This window comes from Oryza glaberrima, chromosome 4, assembly GCF_000147395.1.
Source record: "Oryza glaberrima chromosome 4, OglaRS2, whole genome shotgun sequence".
NCBI lineage: Eukaryota > Viridiplantae > Streptophyta > Magnoliopsida > Poales > Poaceae > Oryza > Oryza glaberrima.
In genome coordinates, this window is record NC_068329.1 from 12,832,433 (window position 1) to 12,850,810 (window position 18,378).

The 18,378-nt window shown below is 42.4% G+C and overlaps 1 protein-coding gene and 1 long non-coding RNA gene across 2 annotated transcripts; one reads left to right on the forward strand and one right to left on the reverse strand.

Annotated features, from left to right (window-relative positions):
- Window positions 1-476: 476 nt before the first annotated feature.
- Window positions 477-4,187, forward strand: LOC127769299 (uncharacterized). Its single transcript, XR_008016753.1, has 3 exons — window positions 477-557; window positions 1,511-2,196; window positions 2,789-4,187. It is a non-coding gene; the product is annotated as an uncharacterized LOC127769299 (long non-coding RNA).
- A 7,129-nt stretch (window positions 4,188-11,316) lies between these two features.
- Window positions 11,317-12,331, reverse strand: LOC127771709 (uncharacterized). Its single transcript, XM_052297637.1, has one exon. It carries the CDS (start codon window positions 12,315-12,317, stop codon window positions 11,571-11,573), a length of 747 nt encoding a protein of 248 aa, XP_052153597.1. The 5' UTR covers window positions 12,318-12,331; the 3' UTR covers window positions 11,317-11,570.
- Between the last annotated feature and the right edge of the window lie 6,047 nt (window positions 12,332-18,378).

An 18,378-nucleotide genomic window follows, 5' to 3' on the forward strand; every position in this document is an offset into this window, starting at 1 on the left:
CCTCGACCGCCGCTGCCTCCTCGCCGCCCTCGACCACCGATGCCTCCTCGCCGCCCCGCGCCGCCCTCGACCATCTCCGCTGCGCCATCCTCCTCCCCACCGCCTGATCGTCCTTCTCCTCCCCATCACCCGTTGTGCCATCCTTCAACTTGCCAATCTCCACTCTCCGCCCTACGATCGATCTGCAGTGGCCACCGTCACCGAGTCCCCTTCACCGGCGACGTCGTCGTCGTCAGATCCTCTCCTCCACTGCCCCCAACGCCGGTCGCGCCGTACTGTCCACCGCCGCCACCCGCCGCATCGTCGTCCTCCCCATCACCCGCCACCAACGCCTACTCCGTCCAACCCGCCACCAATACCGAATCCTCCGCTCACCCGCAACCGCCGCCAACGCCCCCGCCGCTGAGTCAGCTCCATATCCACCGTCGGGCTGACTCCTAGTCCTCCTCCTCCCCGCCACGAACGCCACCGCTGCCGTTGCCTACTACTCCGCTCCGATTCCCATCTAGCAAGCAGAGCAGGGATGGGAGGGGCGCCGTCGTCCTACTGCATCCCTGGTGAGCATCCACATCATTCATCTCTCTATGTCCCACCCATTTTTGGCTGGAATTTTACTGCGTTAACCATAGCTTCTCTTAGAGATCTGGATGATGCTCTTCTCTTAGGTTAGTTTAATTGTTTCCCTCGCCGCCCCCCCCCCCCCCCCCCAAAGTCCAAGTTGGATCTGCCCCTGCTATGGATAAATAAGATTAATCTGAATCACAGACCCTTCAATCCCTTGTCATTTGTAATCCTAAGCAAATTAATAAGCTACATAGATGTTGTTCTTGTAATTTATTTGGAGTAATCAGTTTAATTGAATCACAATAGCATTGTGTTTCCCCAATTTGGTTTTGTCACTTACAAAAAAGAAAAAGACATTTATGTTTCACATTTGGTACTCTAGCCAATTTATTCAGTTATCTGCCCAATTTATTCAATTGTTCTGCTGTGTACTATAGTCTAGCCAATTTATTCAACTATTCTGCTTTGGGTCCATTCGTTGTCCATCTGCTCATAGTCGTCCACTCACTGGTGTTTCCCTGGTGAAAGACTGAAGTGGCATATTTTCTTATGATGTAGGACATACGAACTGAGCTCTTGCACGCCGCATAGGTTATCACAATGATATGTGCATGGGATATGTTTAATTACTCGATTTTACATAACGATTTGAGTACTCAACTTTATATAAAGAACTTCTGATTTTGATTCTTAAGTTATTTCTTATCTTGGGATTCAGATGGCATTTACTTCAGAATTTAATCAAAACACCAGTACACAAGGAATTTAGAATATGAACTTTTGGATGCAGGATGCTAGCGCAGAGAACTAATCCTGTGCCCTAACTCTGCTTGATCTAACCTGGTGGCTGACATTGACTAGTGAATGCTTTTGTGGAAACCTCTTGATATTCCAGAATGGCAGATAATCATTTTCTTTGGCTAATTTTCACTGTTATTCGTTTCAGCAATAATAATTCATTTGTTCCGCTATGGAGAAGCACCTGGCCCTTGCGTACATCAGGATCAAGCTAAGGTGATCTTCATTTTATCCTGATGAATCTTAGAGCAAATAGGTGTGCATGGGCACAATGTTCTAAAATACATGGGGAGGACGGTTATTACCAGGAGTGAAAGTCTCCTACTGCAGCATATCAGACTTAATCAGAACCAGGAGTAGTGCACTATAGTTACTTTCTACTCCATCATGCAGATAAACCATGAACCAGTACTGTGTTTTACTACTAAATTTCCCCACCTCCTTTTCAGAATTTAAGACATCATATTCTTATATTTTTTTCTATTCAAAACTGTGTGTTATTCTACTTCTATAGGAAATTTCCTATGTATCCTTTTCCTCAAGGTGTTTTGTATATCTCTTTTCAAGGTACTTGCATAAGTATGTATTGGTAATTCTTAAGTGGAGTCAATAATCCATAGTTTTACATAGGTTTCCATGACGGAACATGATTTTTTTTTTGGACTACCGACTAGACGAGTAAGGTATTTATCAGTTGAATTTGCCAAGACAGAAAATTTGATCTTCTAGGGCTTGTGATGATGAAGAGACAGTGTGGTCAACCCATTCGGCAAGAGTGAAGGAAATTATTTTGAGGAAGATAAGCATACTGCAGAATGCTCGGTTACTCACAAGGTATTTGTGGAATTGCCTCGTAAATTTTCTGCATGTTAGTGTTCTATTTTTTTCCGGCATAAGTGTGCATGGTCAAATTATAATTATCGGTTAGTTGTTATATGTTAAATAGTAATAAGACCCAGGATAACCTCAGGATGCATGGGGGTGAAAAGTTATAAATGAGATGCAATTACCTCATCATGACATATTTTCCTTTGGCATTTCTTTTGTATTATGGAAAATAAATCAGTTTGAACTTCTTGGTTCCATACTTGCAGCAGTAACAACTAATGAGAAGTTTAGATAAGTGTGTATATTTGTGTATTGCTTGTAAATATTCCAATAGCGATTGTTGCATGCTTTGCCAATCAGTTAGGTACATGGACCCATGTTTAATGGGAGAAGTAGATAATCTTGGCATCAAAACATAATCTTGAACTTACCTTTTCAGTTACCCATTATAGAATATTAAAATTGCTAACATACTGTTATTAAGTGAACACCAAATATTCTAATATATTACTATTAAATCATTCGGGAACAGAGTGCTTAGGTTGTTTCAGGATTTCCTATATTAGTACACAGGTCCTCATTCTGAAGCATTTTTCAGGCAAAATCCAAATGTACTGGTTTCTCAATTGAAGAGAGAATCATTTGAAACAGACCCTCCTAGCAATCACTTTGTGGATACTTTCAGAAAACAGCACCCAAACGATGATGCTTTTATTGAAGAAACAACAATTGTTGAACCTTCATGTAATATTTGTTGAACCTTATGTGAGATTGTTTTGTTCTGTTCTGAATTGCAAACCGCAGCTTGTGTCCTTGGTGCACTTTTGTTTTGTCCACGTATGTAATTGTGTGTGGTGTGGATGAGCTATGTGCTGAATAGGATCCCCCGTGTCAGGGTGGATGTTTGAACTTTCTGGTGGTTCTTGCAGACCTGAGTAGCTAGCTTGGATCCCCTTGTGATGTAGTCTATGACTTTGCATAACATTATTTGCACTGACACTATGCAAATACTTATTGTAGTTGTTTTGTGTAACATTATCTCGACAAAGTATGAAAAGCAATATGTATTGACATGGATGTATATCATATTAATATTTGCATTATTAACGTTTTCTTACCACGGAATTACATTCAATGATTATTTAACATGATTTCATCCGGTGTGATTTTTCCCATTGCAACGCACGGGCACACCTAACTAGTCATTAATTAAAACCTGTTTGTTCTGTCTCTGATGCGATGCACTGGAGACATATACCGATCACATAGGACATTGATTTTGAAATTTACTTACATGCCTTATGATATCTCATTCTCATTGAGTGCCGCTCCGGTGCTTTCTACTTGGAGTAGAAAGTAATCTGAGCCATTGATCATATTTAATTGTAGGGTTAAGATTTAGTTCTACTTCTACCAGAGTTAGTAGTAGAAATGTAAAGGGGTATATTCGTCCAAGGATAATAATTTGCGTAGGGGTATTATTGTAATTTATCAGTGTCTAACTCACCCTCTCCTTGCGCTAACCGGGCCACTACGTCGCGCTCGTCACCCTCCGCGTCGCCGAGGAGAAGCGGCCGCCGCCTCCACCGCCAGCGCGGGCCGAGCGGCGCGGCACAGGCACAGTGCGGGTCGGCAACACATTCTAGGCATCGTCAATGGCGCCCGTCGCTGCACAGCATCGCCGAAGTCAGTAGCTGATGCGATCGTCGATGGCCGGCCTGTTCAACTGATCTGTGTTTTTAGACTTCATGTTCATCACTTCATCACAAGTAGCTTTTTCAGCTGATGCAGTGTTCTGTACTTCAGTTTGGTTGTGTTGGGTTCAGCATCTCAACTGAGGAAGATGATCAGTTGCTCTGAATGCATCATATTCAGAGTCAGTTAGTAGGTACCAAGTCACTGTAAGAAATCACCAATCTTATTCATGCCATTTCACTGAACACAACTTTGGTGTCCTAAATTATAATGCTATCAGGAAAGCAAGTGCTTTTTGAGCCAAACCTACTCATACAATTTCCTAAAAAGTTTCAGAAGCTTGGCTAGCACATCTGTCCAAAATAACATAGGTTTGTGGCTGTACAACAAAGCACCAGAAAAAAAAATCAACCATTGCTGGTTGGCTGGCAAGTACAGATTTCAGTAGGCAGAATGTGAAAGAAAGAGCCCCAAATTCCATGCAGAGAGCCACACAAATCAAGGCATCGTGCACCGCGGAAGAGTGGTCCTTCTCGTGGAGCTTGGAGATGACGGACATGTATAGGGTGCGCGCACGCGGCGAGGCGCTGGTAGGGCATGCCGGCCGCGGTCACCGCGTCCGCTTCCTTCGCATCGAGGGACACCCCCCGATGTGTGCAAGCAGAGGAAGCGATTTTCCCCTTCAATCAACGCTGGCAGCGCCGCCGCCTGCCGGGAGTAGCGATAACGCGATCGGACCTGATACGAGTGATCGAGACAGAGAAATATCCCATGCTAAAATTACTCCTAATCTGTATTAAGAGATTACTAATCTCCCTTTTAAAATAAAGGGTCGAGATTAATTCTACTTATAGTAAAATACTGTAAGTAGAAAGCACTATAGCGTCACTATTTCATTTTGGTAGATATCATGTGGAATAACATCAATTTGGAAATGATTTTTTTTCCGACATATCATTCGGAAATGACTTTTTTTTTTGCAAATATCATTTGGGTTGTGGCTGGCAGATTCATCTCCTTTAATATATCTTCAATATATAACTAAGTTCCATATAGGCATGTGAGTTCGATTATAAATTTATGATCATTTGATTTTGATTTCAATACAAAGACCGCTGACCTCTAAAATGGCAAAAATCTAAATTAAGAGGCCTCTCGTTTTAGTGTTAACGAGAGACCCTATCTGGATACCTTAGCTGGTACTAGTCCTCATCAAGTAGAAAATATATTCCTATCACCTATGTTTCAAATAAAATTTTCTCTTAAACTACTCATCCGTTCTACGATCCGATTACATGGTTATGTTTGTAAGAATTAAATCTTTATAATAAGATCTCACATGATTATATTTTGATGAAAAAATACAAATTACTTTTATAATATATCTAAATTACTTTTAGATTTCACTAAATTACTTCTTAGATATATAAAAGTAATTTCAGTAAAGCTTAGAAGTAATTTACATATAACTTAAGACAAAAAGGAAGTAACTTTATCATGACATTAAAAGTAGATTCGTTATGGAGGTAAAAACATGAGTCTATCTAGAAATTAAATTTAATCAGCACAAAATATGGAATTGACAAAAAATGATAATAAAATAAACAACTCACAACATTATAAATGTATAATAAGTAATTTAATCAAATAGAAAAGTAATTTATATATATGATAAAAGTAACTTACATATATAATAAAAGTAATTTACAACATAGATATTTCTTTTATCAAAATATAGTCATGTAAGATCTTGTTGTAAATATTTAAATGCAACGAACACAATGGTGTAATCGGATTATAAATCGGATAAATAATTTTAAAGAAAAATCTATAAGAAGAAAAAAAACATGTATCATTTAGTGTACTAGTAGGCAACCAAGTGTGAGATGAGTCTCTAGTTAGGACAATATAGAGTGCGGTCTCTATATACTCACGTCCCTCTAAAATCCTCTTGCTTTCCACATTTTTGCAGAGGATGGTGAAAGCCACAGCTGCCCCTCAATGCCTTATAATGGTTGATCCTATTGCACACAGTTCTTCAGGCTGCTGTCATCAAGAAATGTTTAGACGGTTGTCAGCCATTTTTCTAGTCTATGGGATGATATTTGTAATTTTTGTGGCAATCCTACGTGTGGGTAGAGGTTGAACTGGAGAGATGTTTTCAAAGTTTGCATTGATTCCATGGGAGTGCTGATCACATGAGAATAGAGGTGCTCAAATATATCTCTCATTTCATTAGCGAGAGCATCCGGGGGGAGCATGTGGTCTGATATCATTGACATTTTTCGCAAAAAAAATGTGTCTTCATTCACATAGTCCATAATGACATTTACTAAATGATATGCATATCTGAGATATCTCCATTCAACAAGTTATATCATTCGCAGCTTCTTTTTTCAAACTAATGATGCATCTACAAATGATACTACTCGGTGTTCTTTTCTCCTAAGAGAAAATGAAGATGAAGATGGAGATTAAGTTTTTTACATAAAACGAGGTGGTATTAACGTATGATTGATTAAGTTTTAATTATTACAAACTTGAAAAATAGATTAATATGGTATTTTAGAGCAACTTTCATATAGAAAGTTTTCGCACAAAACGCACCGTTTAGCAGTTTGAAATGTTGGAGACACTAGAACGGGATTGGTTATCTCTAACGGGCAGGTCCCCGTCACTAAGCAAAGGTTAGTGATGTGAGAAAATATCACTAATGGATGACTCTTATCTCTAATGGGCCTAGATTATAGCCCATCACGGATGACTCTCAACTCTAACGGGCTTAGTCACATATGAGTATAATCCACAAATAAATAAATTTTGTAAATTTTTGGTTAGCCTCATGCTTTTGCCCTCACTTATGTGCCTTCTCGGTCGGTTACCCATTCCGAAATTGCTCTAGTCATGTGCCTTCCCGGTCAGTCACCCATCCCGAAACTGCTCTAGGCCAAGCACGCTTAACGTCATAGTTCTTTGAAGATTGGCTTCGGAGAAAGAAATCGTAATTTGTTGGTATGAGCATTCTATTAATCCTATTAAGCCCTGTCCATGATGTCACACCCAAGCATCCCCTATTCATATACATTCATTCACATTAACACAACCACATTCACATAACTTCCATTTTGATCACATATTTCACCAGCAAATCCGAGTTAATTGGATCAAATATATATTTAGCAAGTATTATCATGAGTAGGAAGCAAATCAGACTTCTAGGAAAAAATAAATTTCGAATTGAATTTTATGATACTAAATGAACTCATATAAAAAAGCTATCAAAAACAAAGTTGTAGAACTCATTGAGATCTACCACTTTTATTTTGGTCATTTCTCCATCCGGGTTTGATTGAACTATATAAAATTTGTATTTTAAAATATTAGAAACTCAAATATTTTTTCAGGTAGTAAATGATTTCAAACAGAAAAATTGTCAACAATAAAGTCGTATAACTCATCAAGATCTATAACTTTTACTTTGATCTTTTTTCTATATAACAATTTTTTGAACAGTTTGAATTTGAATTTAAAAATATGACAATTTCAAACAACATTTTTCAAATACTAAATGATTTCAACTGAAAAAGTCATCAACAACAAAGTTGTATAACTCATTAATATCTATATCTTTTATTTTGTTCATTTTTCTATACAACATTTTTTTAAACAGTTTGAATTTGAATTTGAAAATATGATTACTTCAAACAACATTTTCAAAAATTAAATGATTTCAATTGAAAAAGTCATCAACAACAAAGTTGTATAACTCATCAATATCTGTAACTTTTATTTTGTTCATTTTTCTATACAACATTTCTTTAAACAGTTTGAATTTGAATTTGAAAATATGATTACTTCAAACAACATTTTCAAATACTAAATGATTTCAACTGAAAAAGTCATCAATAACAAAGTTGTATAGATCATTAAGATCTATAACTTTTATTTTGGTCATTTCTTCATCCGACAAAGTAATAGTAATATTATTCACAAAATTCACATATCTCTCATCTAGATTTATAAACTATAACACAGATTTGTAATTTTTGTGAACAATGTTACTAACACTTTGTTAGATGAAGAAATGACCAAAATAAAAGTTGTAGATCTTGATGAGTTTTACAACTTTGTTGTTGATGACTTTTTCAGTTGAAATCATTTAGCATTTGAAAATATTGTTTGAAGTTGTCATATTTTCAAATTCAAATTCAAATTCAAACTATTTTAAAAAATGTTGTATAGAAAAATGAACAAAATTAAAGTTATAGATATTGATGAGTTATACAACTTTGTTGTTGATGACTTTTTCAGTTGAAATCATTTAGTATTTGAAAATGTCGTTTGAAGTTGTCATATTTTCAAATTCAAATTCAAACTGTTCAAAAAAATTTTATATAGAAAAATGACCAAAATAAAAGTTATAGATCTTGTTGAGTTATACAACTTTTTTGTTGATGACTTTTTTAGTTCAAATCATTTAGTATTTAAAAATGTTGTTTTGAAGTTGTCATATTTTCAAATTCAAAGTCAAACTGTTCGAAAAAATGTTATATAGAAAAAATAACCAAATAAAAATAAAACTTGTAAATATTGGTATGTTATACAACTTTGTTGTTGATAATTTTTTCATTTGAAATCATTTAGTATTTAAAAATGTTGTTTGAAGTTGTCATAGTTTCAAATTCAAACTCAAACTATTAAAAAAAGTTATATAGAAAAATAACCTAAATAAAAGTTATCTCTAACAGGCATCAACAAAAGCCCGATTCCGATATGAGTCATCCGTGACGGGCTTTAAAGTCATTTCAATCGGGCCATATTTGGAGTCCGTCACCGATGACCCTCATCTCTGACGGGCTCGATGTCTGGGCCCGATTGAAATATGCATGGTTATGTCAATCGGGCCTAAATCTTTGCTCGTCACATATGAGTGTCATCGGTGACGGGCTATATGTACTTGGGCCTAAAGTGAGTGCATCTACAGCGGTGCAAAGTTAGGTCCGATTGAGATGACTTCGTTCTGACGGCCCAAGTAGTCCAAGCATAATTGAGCCCGTCACAGATGATAGGATCTGTGCTAGTGAGAGAAGAACGGGACCGTAGGCATACATATATCTAAATGATTGTTTGCCAGTGACATAACATCTGTCACTTGATTCAATTTTTTTACTAAAATATTTGTGATTTAAATATTTTTGTAGAAATATATCATCGATCTCGCATAACCGCTGCGTGCGTCGCGGGCAGTGTCATACGGGGAAAGTGCGAGACCGCACGGTCTCGCGGAATGAAAGAGCGAGACCAAACTGTCTCGCTGAACCAATCAGCAATACCGGATTTCAAAATGATTAATTAGTGATTAATTATCACGATTAGCGATTAGTTAATTATTAATTAATTACTAATCACTATAGTTAATTACGTCACTAATCAATGGAGCGTTGCGACGGTGTCGCTGTCTGTTTCCGCGACACAGGTCGGTCTCGCTCTTCCTTTCTCCAAGACCGCGCGGTCTCACACTTTCATCGTGTGATATCGTCCAGCGGTATATTTTTTAAAAGTTTTGCATCCTAAATATTTTTGAAAAAAAATTGAATGAACAGATAATTTGAAATTTAATTCTCTCTGAATGACATCTGCAAAAGCCAGTGATATGATAATCTTATACTTGTTGAATGGAGAGAATACAAATCTACCCAAGGATATTCCAACCGTTTAGATAACATTTTACATTTTTACATGCGAAAATTCCTTGCATGCCCCTGAAATTTCGCTCCATCCCTTATGTGCCCTTGAGTTTTGACGTATCTCTTATATGCATCCGAGTTTTCATTCTGATCCCCTCCTATATGCATCCGAGTTTTTATTCTGATCCCCTCCATGCCCATACCGTTAGTTGATCATCAGTTGACCGTTAAATTGTTTTCAAAATAACTATATTGCCCCTACTTAGAGTACCTATGCGCTAGCTTTTTCACCAACATAATTTTTGAGTTGAAAATATTTTATTAGTAAACAACAAAAAGAATGTGTTTATTTGACCTCAAAGTTTGAAAAGTTAAATTTAAATTTTTAATAATTTAGATCAAATTTAATAAAACATTCTTATTTATATTTAAATTCAAGTTAAGTATAGTTTTAATTTCTAAATGTTCGGTGAAACTTTTATATGAGTTTCATTAATTTTGATTTTGTTAAAGCTTGTTTGAAAATCTATTAAAAATATTTCAAAAAATAAATATTGGTTTTGAAATTTAGGCTCAACTATCTTTTGGTTTTCTATACAAATTTTAAAAAGTTCATATTAAGCTTTATTTAGCCTTTTGAAGTGATCACATGACTATAAAAAGGGCAACATGGCTATTTTGGAACAGAGATAATGGTCAACTAATGGTATGGGTATAAACGGGATCAAGACGAAATCTCAGAAGTATACAAGGGATGTGACAAAATTCAAGGGCATGGAAGGGATAGAGCAAACTTTCAGGGGCATATAAGGAATTGCCAAAAACATCGTTCTTGCTACCGGAAACTGAAGATTTTTTTTTTCTCAAAATGGAACCAGTGGAGCTAAAATGATCACAGCAAAAAAGGAGCCCCCAAGCTGAAATCTGCTGCTGCGCTGCATCAGAATTTTTCAGAACTCGCTCTGCAGTACATGGGAGTGTTGGGGGGAGAGTACACTTTGGCAAAAATTAGCACCGAATCCCATAACCCATCTTATTTGGCAGTTCGGCAAGCTTTCAGCAGGCTGAGCAGCAGCTTAGGCATCGTAGTTGTTTCAGTTGTGATGAATAATACATGCGAACTGACAGACATATATTGGAAGCAGGGAAATGGCACTTTGTGAGCCGTTATATCAACGGCCCCTTTTCAATCGGTCATCATTGTAAAATTGTGAAAGATAATTTGATCGTCGCTCGTTATTCCAATGAGGTGTAACGGTTCAGGGTATGTATTAATCACCTGAAGCATGCATGGTTACTAATCATCTGATGATGGCTTCTTCCGTAATGAAAAAACATAGGAGCTAGAGAGATTAAATTTATATATATTACAGAGGACCTTCGATGCTAGTAGCTAGCGTACAGGAAAAATTACGCTACAATTTTAAAACTGATTACAACTGTAAATATTTTAATACTTATACGATATAATTCTCCTATTAGTTTAGCTAGCTTCACGTTGCTTGCAGGAGTACGCTGTTCGTCATTACTCATCTTTTGAAACCGTATTCAACCATATTATGTTCTCACAATCTAGATGTAGTATGTTAGTTATACGGAAAGCCGTGAGGTGGAGTAAGTCATAAAATTCTGGCAAGTCGTTGAGAGCCTAACATGGCGACAGCATGCAAATTAAGAGACATGATGAACAAACCAAATTAAGGCTACATACAGAGGGAGAGAGAGAGAGAGAGAGAGATTATAGTTAAGGCACTGAGACGATCGAATTGAACCACAAGAGTCGATCGTCGTTTTATTCATTACACACATATATACGGAATGATGAGGGGTTGAGATGATGAGCAGCTATATGTATGTAGAGTTTGTAGCACAGCACTCATCATTCCATGTCCATGATGATATATATATATATATATATAACCAGAGAGAGAGAGAGAGAGAGAGATTATTTGTCACCAGCCTGCGCGAAGTGGGTGGGAGGTACCGGTGTCGCGTCGATCAGTTATCCATGTTGAAGACGGCTGCCGCCCACGAGGGCTGTATGTTGCCGACGTACGGGCGGGTGGTGTTGTCGAGGTACGTGGTGCAGGGATCGGTCCAGGGGAACAGCCACGCGTACCATGGGGTTGGGGTAGTGCAGTTCTTCAGCAGCAAGCCCCCGAGCACGCGGCGGCCGCCGGTGCCAGCGAGCAGAGCAACCTCGCGGTTCTCGAAGAGAAGGCGGCACTGGCCGTCTGCGCCGCCGACCCGGCAGGAGGAAGCCTCCGGCCAGTTGCCGTCCCATGCCGGGACGCTGCTCTTGTAGTTTTCCTGGAAAGCCCAGGCGCAGGACACCTTGTTACCTGGCCCCAGTTCGTGGTCGTTGTAGAGGCGGCGGACGCTCTGGCCACTACCCACCGAGAAGTAGAATAAATCTCCATCACATTGAAACCAGATAGTGTCCCTCATCTGGTTCTCCAGCTCGCAGGAGAATGTGGTGTGGTTCGCCTCCGGCTCCGGCTCAGAGGCGGAGCACGGAAATCCAACGGAGCATACATCCGGCAAATCGAACTCCGGTTTTGATTTTCCTCCGACTCCGGTGCCACCAGGGACTGGTGGTGGTAGACGTCCTGCTCCTGGTGGAGGATGGCATGCAGAAAATCGGCCGGCAGCCGCCTGCAGAGGATACTCACCGAGTATGATAGAGGTAATCATGGTAACTACCAATAAAACTTTCTTGACCTTGCGCATGGCGTTTGGAGCCATGCTTCTGGGCGAGCTGAGCGAGACGAGATTGAGATGGACATGCATGGATCCCCTATTTATTGGCCGTGCCGTGGCCAGTAGGCAGGAGCTAAACTAACTTAGGTAGATCGTAGCGAGGCAGGCCGGGACCGCTAATTGCATGTGCTCCTAGGCCTAGCTACGTACTTGCATAATACACCCTGCTTAAGTTTATTGTCAAAATCATATAATTGCTTGCGCCAACAGAAAATGCATGACTAAAACTCATGCAGTATAATATACTCCCTCCATATTTTAGTGTATGATGCCGTTGGTTTTTTTACCAACGTTTGACCAATCATTTTATTCAATTTTTTGTGAAAATATGAAAATATTTATGTCATGCTTAAAGAACATTTGATGATGAATCAAGTCACAATAAAATAAATGATAATTACGTAAATTTTTTGAATAAGACAAATGGTCAAACGTTGGACAAAAAGTCAACGGCGTCTTGCATTAAAATATGGAGATAGTAGTATATATCTATAAACTCGACCACTCGGAATTAACTTGCTCTCCCTCCCATTTCTCTTCCCGCATATACGACAACAGCTCCCACGTTGCTATGCTCCAAGGAGACACGGGCCACGATGTCACAGGGCCCGACGTCACCCCCCTCCTCTCACCACCGCCCGAGCAGCCACCGGTAAAACTGGGCCTCTCACTTCGCTCAAAAACACGATGGTTGGGGAGTCAATGGGAACTGCGCAGAGGGGCAGAGGAACATCGGTGGCAAGTTCCACCGCTGCCGGAGGCCGATCAAGCCCACCTCCCTAGCACCAAATCAGGAGGGGATGACACCAACGGAGCCAGATCTGGCAGGAGGACGAGGGCATGATGGATCTGGTGCTGCTAGAGGCGGATTCGGCCTCCCCGCAGCCAGATCGGGAGGAGCCGATGACCCAGTGCAGAAGGCGGAGGAGTCTCCTACAGGGCAACCTGGGAGAAGTGCGCTCATGCGAAGGAGGCACGGGGTGGCGCAGCCACGGATGGTGGGCCAGTGCGGACTGTGGCGGAGAAGGAGAGGCGCGCATGCCGTAGTAGCGGGAGAAGGCACAGTGTGGCAGAAAGCACGAGAGCAATCCACGATGCGGTTGGCGGAAGACGTGGATGATGGCATGGGCGATGATAGGGGGGCCGATGCACTTGGTGCCGGCGTGTCTACGACAATCAGAGGTCGGCATAGCTGGGCGCAGCAAGCGGCCTCGTCACGTTGCGTCGACAGCAGGAGAGGCAGATGGTAAGGGCCAGCTACACCATCAGCAAGCGGGAGGCGGCGTGGCCATAAGAGGGATCGAGTCTGGGCTGGATGGTGGTGGGGCGCTAGTGCGGCAGAGGTTCGAGTAGGCAAAGGTTGAGCAAGCCGCGGAGTTCTAAGGTGGCGATGCCAGGGATGGGTGTGGAGGTTTGCAGGCGAAACCCTAGCTTGGGACATCCTGAGCCGGCGATAGTGATGTCCTCGCACGCCGCATTATATTTCACCCTTGGGATATTGTCAAGCAGCCACTCGTCCCCCCTCGATAGGACGCATGAGGTGAAAACTAAGTTCTGTTGGATGGGCAACACTGACGTCTATGACTTCATGGCGGACTGCATGCATGCGGTGGCCTCAGCCTCACCAATCTTAATTGCACAGTTTCACTCCCTTGTTGCGAAATTGGCGACTCGGGTATATACTAAGGCACACAGCGGCGGCGGTTTGGCCTGCGACGACCAGGAAAATATTGGCACCTCAACCAACTGTCAGCGGGAGAAGTTCGCGTCATCTGCGAGCTGGCGGTCGATCGAGCACATCCGGGCCCCACGGCTGTACGTTGGATTGTTGGGCGCACACCAATATTGGACGTTATTGTGAATCCTGTGGACTCTGTTTGCAATGCATGGTGTCCAAACCTGGACGCTAGCTATCAGAACATCTAGATTTACTATGATTAAAAAATATTATGGGTATGATAGCTGCACTATCATCCATGATCGAGTAATTATATATCACACATGACCGATATATCACTGCACGTATATATTTAACTAGCCCTCAAATTAGCCAACTATACTCAAACAAACAATACAGCTATTTCAGATAATTTGGCCTCCTGAAATGGATCTAGCTATTAACCCAATTGACTATGACCAACATTACCGGCCCCTAAATGAAACCCAATTCTAAAATTGAGATTTCTTTTCCAAAAAAAAATTGCTCCAACAATTCCCCTAGAGATGTATCCAAAAATTAAAATCCTATTATCCTCCTTCTCACTCTCCATAAGTTGAGAGACACTCTCGCTCTCAGTTTATACACGACAAAAGGAGAGGTCGATACGTGGAGAGAGATCGTGTTTGTGGAGGGGATGGGTGGAGCGATTTTTGTTTCTATATCTATTGGTAGTTACAGGTGGGTCTCTTTTTATTATTAGAAGTTAATTTAAGATATATGTTAGAGATAAAAATATAATTACACCTAAAAACATATTAGAAAAGATAGATTTTAGGTATCTGTTGGACATGCTATTATGGCAAAAAAAAAAAATCGCGTTCACGTTGATCACCTGCCGGCTTTCTCCCATATGGTTTCTTGTGGGGCCTACACATGTACTGCAGAGGCAATTGATGAGTAGCCTGGCTAACCAGCCAAGGCATCGCATGGTAATTAACAAACAAACAGTAAAATCGGATGATATTAATTAATTTTTCTAGCGTGGACCCCTTGCGCCAACCTTTATGTTCTCCGATTTGGTGTGCACAAGCATGCATATTATTGTTCGTTGGGGTATATAAAAAAGTGCCAAACACTACATCGAAATAAAGGAGATCGAGGTTCGGTAACCATCATCCGCTGTCGTTCATTGTTGTTAGCTTAATTTGTCGGTGATCGTAACTAACCCTACTGATAGTCTTGCAGTACATCGATTCGTGGAGGCCAATTATATGTAGGTTAACATTAGTAGTGTCATTAGCTAACTTAGCTAGCTAGAGTAAACTAAAGTAGATTTGGTAGTAAACATTAGTACTGCCGGCTTTGTCTCTCCCTCTCTAGTTATTGCTAGCCGGCCGCGGTGCGGCTGTCAATGTCGTGGGTGCCAAACTGCCAAACAGTACATATACATAAAATGGACGATTGCTACATATGCACAGGTCCATGCTTGCATGTGTGGTGCTGTTCCACTGGTTCTCGATCGATGGATGCTAATGGATATCCCAGTGTGATGGCAGTCTAACAAGCATTATTAATTCAGTAATAATATACTCCCTCCATGCTCACGTCATATATTTAGGCGAGAAGCTACTCTCTTTCAAAATATAAGCATTTTTAGCTAAATTCATAGCCAAATTAAAGTTGTTATATTTTGAGATGGAGGTAGTAATATATAATTGATAGTATGTAAATATGCATGGCTTCTATACCATGGCCTACTCAACGGTCACTGGTAACGTTCTCATCAAATCTTTCGCTTTCTATTTGATACCCACTAATTTCTAAAATCTAACATGCAAATATACTATATCATTAGCCACTAGTACAATCTTAAAAGCTCATTATGTAACCATAGCACATTATTTAAAATTTATTAATTAGTATTGTTGTCGAAATGATAATCGCTTACGTCGAAAGGCGTGGTTACTCAACGGTGGTTGGAAAACGGTGAAGTGTATTAAATTGAGAATTTTTCTTCGGATCTCCCTCTTACATGGCCCTTGGGTCTATTTATAACCCTATTACAGGTTCCCCTATTAGGGTTTAGGTTTTACAGGGGAATTTATATGGTTGCCGTTATGAAAGGGACATTTATATGGGTATATAGTGTAATTGAGGTACATGGGCCTCTAGTGGGCCGACTGGCGAACGCTGGTCTAGTGGCCCCCGGGCTTGATCGGCTGAGATGGCCTCTTGGGCCTCCTTGAAGTTGAACTTGTTATGGCGAAGCCATCCGTCTTCGCCATACAGTCTTCGCCCAAGATGCCTCCAACCTTGTGGGATACCAGCGCGATCCTTCGCGCTTCGCCGTCTTTGCTTGATAGTCTTCGCCATGGGCACTTCGCCCCGACGGACGACGTCTTGGGCTTGAGCACCCCACTGGTTGCATGGTTTTGGCAGGTCTGGTCGAAGGGTCTCATGACATACCGCCAACAAGCCCCTCACAGGCAAGGGTGAGATAGGAGCTTCGGCCGAGCGCTTTCTCTTTCCTTTTTCACCGGGCAAGGGTGAGATATTGCCCCCCTTTTCCTTTTTCACCGCCGCACTCTCGTCATTTTCACCGCGAGCGCTCTCTCTTTCTCGTTCTTTCCTTTCACGGCGCCCCTTGATTTTCTAGATCTTTCGCTCGTTTTCCCTTTTTGCCACCGCTGACACCTTTCACCATGGCTCCTCGCAAGCCGAACCCCTCTTCCGCGACGGGCCCTGATCCCGGCCAAATCGACGACGACACCACCGCCTTTCTGGGAGCTTCGCTCGTGGATGACGATTAGCTGGCGAAGCTTGTCAGCGCCGGCCTACTGGTGGAGGGGCAGGCCTTCGCCCCGCGAAAGGCTGTGGTGCCGAAACCCGACGATAATCGGACGGTGGTATTCACCGTGTTTTTTGAGGCGGGGCTTCGGTTCCCATGCAACGTTTTGTTGCCGGAGATCCTTCGCCTTTTCCAGGTGGAGCTTCCCCAGCTGAGCCCGTCGGCACTTGTCCGAGTCGCCATCTTCGACTGGGCGTGCCGGACCGCCGGGTTCGAACCGAGCGTCGAGCTTTTCAGCACCGTGTTCCATGCCACCGTGAACTCGAAGACGGTGGTCACCTCGGCCGGGACGAAGAAAACGGCGTTCGGAAGCGTGAACTTTAATGTTCGCTCCGAGCGCTCCAATCTATGGCCGGTGAACGCCGGCATGTCGAAGTGGGATCGCCATTGGATGGCGAAGTGGTTCTACCACTCTATCCCCTTTGAGGCTGGCTCCGACGTGGCGAAGGCCCTCCGTTGGCGGTGCAGGGCGATTTCACCGAACAGGAAGCCCAAGGTTGCCGTCGATGGCACCATGGAGGCTCGGTTCGCCTTGCTTCGCAAGGTCTGCTCTCGGCTTAGCTGCCATGATCTGGTGGAGGAGTTTTGCATGCTTCGGATTTTCCCCCTCTCCCAATCGTGGCAAGTTGCAGTGAATGAGGACGGGGAAGTTGACGGCTTGCCGAAGCTCATCATGCCCGAGGGGGAGAACAGTGAGCTTCTGCTTTTCCCTTACGTACTCGTGATTCTCTTTTTTGTCAACGCTTGATGTGCCGATTTTCGACTTTCTGCAGTGTTGACCCTTGCTCAGGCCAACACTGAAGCCCGTAAGATGATCGGCGATGTGTCGATTACTGAGTACAGCCAGCTGCTTACGCGGCAGGCGACCGGCCGGGCGAACCGGGTATATGATGGCGATCTTCCTCCCCGGACGAAGCCCTTCAAGGCCGATGGTGATGAGGGGCCGTCCAGGAAGCGGCTGCGGGGGCAAGTGAAGTTGGCCCCTCGAAAGCGGAGGGCCCTCGCCTCTTCCGACTCTGACGCCGATGACGAGGATAACATCGAAGAGCACAATGGCGAAGAGGAAGGGGAGGATAAAGGGGAGGCGGAAGTTGCGGCCAAAAAGGCTGCGGACAAGGCAGTCGAGAACCACACCGAGACCCTTGGCTACACCCCAACACCGAGTCCCAGGCATGTCGAGACCGGGGTGGAGTCGAATAGCTCCCCCCTTCGTCGAAAGGATTTGGAAGGGGCGAAGGCGTTGGTGGCGATCGCAATGGCCAAGGCGGCGAAGGGGGGTCCAGTTAAGAAGGCTACCAAAAAGAAAGGGCCCGTCGATGTCGCTCGTGTTTTTAGCGATGACGAGTCTTCGGATGAAACCCCGACTTCGCCCGCTGGTCAAAGTTTAAGTCTTTCGACTGCCCCTGTTGTCGTAGTCGACGCTGGCAGAGCAGTGGGTAGTGCTGTCGCCGGGACCTCGGCTTCCGTTGACCGGGTCATCAAGGCTGCGGCTAGGGTTTTCGGAAGCCCTGTGCGTCAGCCGGTTGCTTGGCCGCTTG

Bases quoted from the DNA above. Each gene is read 5' to 3' on its own strand.
- LOC127771709 (XM_052297637.1), bottom strand. From the start codon at position 12,317: ATGGCTCCAAACGCCATGCGCAAGGTCAAGAAAGTTTTATTGGTAGTT.